Here is a 4,605-nt window from a genome sequence, read left to right as displayed (position 1 = left end):
AGGAGGGGAAATGGTCGAGAGAAAACCCTCTCATTCACCAATCGCCTTACCCAAAGGACTCTGAATTCCTCAGCAGCTAACTACCTCACTTCTCAAAGCATGCAACCACGCCACATCAACACCTATGCATGTCCAGCATAAGCTGTGATTTGTATGCATTAACTTAACAATGCAACCATACCATATTAGCAATCCATGCATGTCACTCATAAGTTATATTGCTTAAGTTAATTATTTTTCCATATACGATATATGTGCCGGATACTTGAAGCATACCCGCATAGTTTTTATGGTTAACATTCTGTTATCTGCAATGTAAATTGAGAATACTGTTACATTTGCATTGCATTTAGTTGTTTTTATCACCTATTAATACAATTATTTTAGCGGCAACGCGCGGAACATCATCTAGTATGCATAAATATCTATCCGCAGAAGAAATGCATCATAAATACTTCAAGTTGCACGCAGCGGCCTGCTGGAATCAGGTGGCAGTAGTACAAAGAGGCAAAGGTTCACTGAAATCAAACAAACAAACATTGCACATGCTGATATGCACGCAGGGATTCCAGTCCATCACAGATAAACCGCCGTGCTTTCATGAATGAACTGAGAGGCAGAATTACAATTTTGGTTGCTGCATCCTACTGCTTCCGTTGCTTTCATGCATGAAATGGCAGAAGTACAAATTTTCTTGGTGCATCCTACTTCCGTTTTCACAACCAATAGTCATTAGTACGAAGCATCGAATTAATTAATTTGACCGCTTAAATACAACCTTGCTCACTTACGTCCTTGGACCAATGGTGGGATGCTCTGCTCGTTTCTGAAGTAGTCTGTAGGATCCACGGCCGCCTTCACCGACGCGAGCCTCTGGAAGTTACTCGCGAAGTACTGCTCGCCCCAAACCTTGCCGCCGTCGAACGTGGTGACGTCGTCCACCACCACGTTCTGGCCGATGTCCAGGTCCCGGTAGTTCACGTACGCTTGCCTCGGGTTCTTGCTCACGTACTGCTCCATGAAGTCGTAGAAGTTGCCCAGCCAGGTGTTCGCCGCCGTGCCCCCGTCTCCCTGCCAGAACACCATGTACTGGACGTTGTACAGCACGCCGCTCCGGTGCGGGTACGGCGTCGCGTCGGTGGGGACGCTCCCCATGAACCCGCCGTGGGGCTCCAGGATGACGAGCCCGGCGCCGTTCATCGTGAACCAGGAGAAGATGTCCTTCCAGACGCCCTTGGAGATGGCGCTCTGGACGTAGTCGGACTTGCTTTTGGTGTACGTGCTCAGGCTGGTGGTCCGGCTCAGGAGCGCCTCCACCGGCGTGTCCCTGTTCCAGAAGCTGATGAAGGCTATGGACTGGAGCCAGGTCATCGACTGGCAGTCGGCGCTCGTCATGGTGAGCTCCGGGAACTGGTCGCCCATGGTCGACACGAGCGAGCTGCACGTGCCGAGGTATAGGGCCTGGAACAGGGCTTGCTGGCCCTGCACGATCACCCTTATGGTGAGGTCGTTGGGGAGTGATGGCCCGACATCTTGCCATCTGGTCACGATGTCTACGGCGCCCTGGTCAAGCGTCTTTGCGATGTTGAACATGGTCACCGTCGGCGGGACCTGCACGAGCTGGACCTTCCACGAGAGCACGATGCCGAAGCTCCCGCCGCCGCCGCCTCGGATGGCCCAGAAGAGATCCTCCCCCATGCCGGCCCTGTCGAGGAGATCCCCGTTGGCGGTGACAAACTTGGCGTCGAGGACGTTGTCGACGGCGAGGCCATACTTGCGCATCATCATGCCGATGGCGCCACCGCTGAAGTGGCCGCCCACGCCGATGGTCGGGCACAAGCCGGCCGGGAACGCGAGCTGGGAGTTGTCCTTCGCGATGGTGTAGTACAGCTCCCCGATGGTGGCGCCAGAGTCGACCCAAGCAGTGGACTCAAGCTGGTTGACGCTCACGGCGCGGAGATTGGCGAGGTCGAGCACCCCGAACACCTCGGGCCGCGCCGACCGGTACGACAGGCCCTCGTAGTCGTGCCCGCCGCTGCGCACGCGGAGACGCACGCCCTGCATGCGGCCGCAGAGCACGGCGGCCTGGACGTGGGAGGCGTCGGTCGGCGTCACGACGCAGAGCGGCCTCACCGTGGTGTTGGTGAAGAATCTGGCGCTCCTAATGGAGGAGACCAGCACGCCGGCGAAGCTGCTCGAGCTTTTCGTGTACACGAGCTCGCTAGGTATCTTCTCCCGTAGGCATTGGAGGAAGTCATCGGGGGAGGCTAGGGAAGGGACCGAGGCCAGGTAGCATGAGAAGAAGCTAACGAGAAGCGCGAGTGCTAAGCCTTTGAGCATCGCCATCTTTTGCTTCCTACACTGATAGTGCCTTCGCTGTGCTTAAACTACCGGCCTAAGCTCCTTATATACTACTCGTAATCCGAGTCGCTCCAAGCCGTGGAGAACTTATTTATGTGAAATTTGTTGGGCTAGGATGACTTGAGTTATGAACTCGGGATACATGAATTCATCCTGGCTCTAGCGAGATGCAAAAGTCTAGGCCAACGATTCCCTACGGGCCTTGACAGCAAGTACAATAAGGTGACATAAATGCATTTTTAACCGTCATCTGTAAAAAAAAATTCCTCATCCGCTCCGCGGACGAGGGCCAGTCTGCGGACAAGGATGCGGCAAACTGCCATCCAACACTATTCTCATACTTTTCAAACACTTTATAAATCAACCGGATTAAATTTATGCAAACACAGCCGGGTTTCATATAAACATGATGAATTTCATACAAACATGATGGATTTCATGCAAACCGTCAATTGGACGAAAGGGTTACATTTTGAACATATTTTTAACTAAAAGCAATACTGAGCTAAGATAAAACTAGTTTACAGCCGGCGCCGGCTTGAGGCGGCAACTTGCTAGTCTACTGCCGGGCGCGGCGAATCTCCATTGTCGTCCACATGTCCGACAGTCGTGTGCCCCGGAGGTATATGCTTCAGCCAAACGGCGGCTCACTTTCCCAACGCTCACCGGAGTGGAACCGCCGGCTGATGTTTCAGCCGGAGGGGAAGGGGGGCGCCTCCGCTTTTATGGAGCCAAGGCAGGGGGCGACGATGGCCTGCGCTCAAGAACCGGGCAAGTCACCGGTTGTGCAAGCCGGCGACACGCCGGCGGTGGCCGGCGACGGCCTCCCATGTTCTACTTTCCCTTGATGTTGGCAGTAGACGCGAACGTGCTAGCCACCGACTCGTCGATCTCTGCGCAGTCGGCTTCTTTCTCTGCCGACAAGGCATGGCTATGCGCGTTTTGACGGAGGATGGCGCGGTCACAGGCACGGGAGGCATGGTACGACGCGGCATCGTCGACGACAACGACGATGCCCGCGTCGTCGTGCTCCCCACAGTGTCGGCCTAAAGCAACTCGTTGTCATGGTTCTAAGTCTGATAGTAGTGTAGGGGGGGTACTAAGGAGAGGCAAGATCCTAGCTATGGAGTAGTTGTGCACACAAGAGTTTTACGAGTTCAGGCCCTTCTCGGAGGAAGTAACAGCCCTACGTCTCGGTGTCCGGAGGCGGTCGACTGGATTATATGTGTGAGAGTTACAGGGGTGTGAACCCTTCTGCCAGTGGAGGGGGGTGGCTTATATAGAAGATGCCAAGACCCCAGCCAGCCCACGTAGCGGAGGGTTTAAAGTACATTAAGGCCAGGCGTTACTGGTAACGCCTTACATAAAGTGTCATCATGACCATAAAGACTACTTAATTACAGACCGTTTGGATACAGAGTAGATCTTGAACTCCTGGTGGTCGAGTGAGTCTTCATGGTCGAGTGTCTTCATGTTAGTCGAGTGTCTTCTAGTCCGTCGAGTGGAGTCCCTCTAGGTCGACTGGAAGACGGCTTCTTCTAAAGATGCCCTGGGGGAGGGTACCTTGGACAGTTCCATGACCCTACCCCAGGTACATGACTTCATCATTAGCCCCCGAATGGATCGAGGTTTGAGTGAGGAAGGAGTTGATAATCTTTCCGACCAGTTTTCTGGTGTTGTGAATGTGTCTTACTCTGGACCAATGGCTTTTAAGTGATGGTGTTAACTTTTCTTTCAGTCGCCTTGATCCATTCTTTATATCTGTCGAGTGAACTTTATAAACTTGGAGATTCCGAGCGACGGATCGCAGGAAATCTTCCGTCTGACAAGTTGCCCTGTGGTTAGCGGATTCAGCGGGATCCGGATTTCGAGAAGCGCGCGAAGTGGAGAAGGCCGCGGTACTCGGATGGGATAAGGCAGAGACGCCTCGATTCCCGCGCCGCCTTTTTCGCCACGTATCGCTCGCGCGACTGTTCAGGGATTGCCTGGGCCTACCAGTCAGCCACTCGAAAGCGACTCTATATAAGGAACTGGGCGGAGGTTTTTGAACAGTGCTCCCTCATTTTCCCCTCCCCCGTCTTCAGATTCATCCGCTGCGCTTGCCATCTGTTCAGCGTCGCTGCTCTGTTCCGGCCTTGTCGGTGACAATGGTGAAAGAGAAGACGGCGGCTTTGGAGCGGGCGAAGAAGGCGACGGCGAAGGCGAAGGGGAGAGCGACTAGTCGGGGCGGATCCTCATCACGGT

At 54.0% G+C, this 4,605-nt stretch overlaps 1 protein-coding gene across 1 annotated transcript; it reads right to left on the bottom strand.

Moving 5' to 3' along the window:
• Window positions 1-576: 576 nt before the first annotated feature.
• LOC123161252 (berberine bridge enzyme-like Cyn d 4) lies at window positions 577-2,465 on the bottom strand. The gene has a single exon (XM_044579107.1). It carries the CDS (start codon window positions 2,344-2,346, stop codon window positions 784-786), a length of 1,563 nt encoding a protein of 520 aa, XP_044435042.1. The 5' UTR covers window positions 2,347-2,465; the 3' UTR covers window positions 577-783.
• Between the last annotated feature and the right edge of the window lie 2,140 nt (window positions 2,466-4,605).

Source organism: Triticum aestivum, chromosome 7B (genome assembly GCF_018294505.1).
Source record: "Triticum aestivum cultivar Chinese Spring chromosome 7B, IWGSC CS RefSeq v2.1, whole genome shotgun sequence".
Lineage (NCBI taxonomy): Eukaryota > Viridiplantae > Streptophyta > Magnoliopsida > Poales > Poaceae > Triticum > Triticum aestivum.
This window is presented reverse-complemented; position numbering and strand designations above follow the sequence as displayed.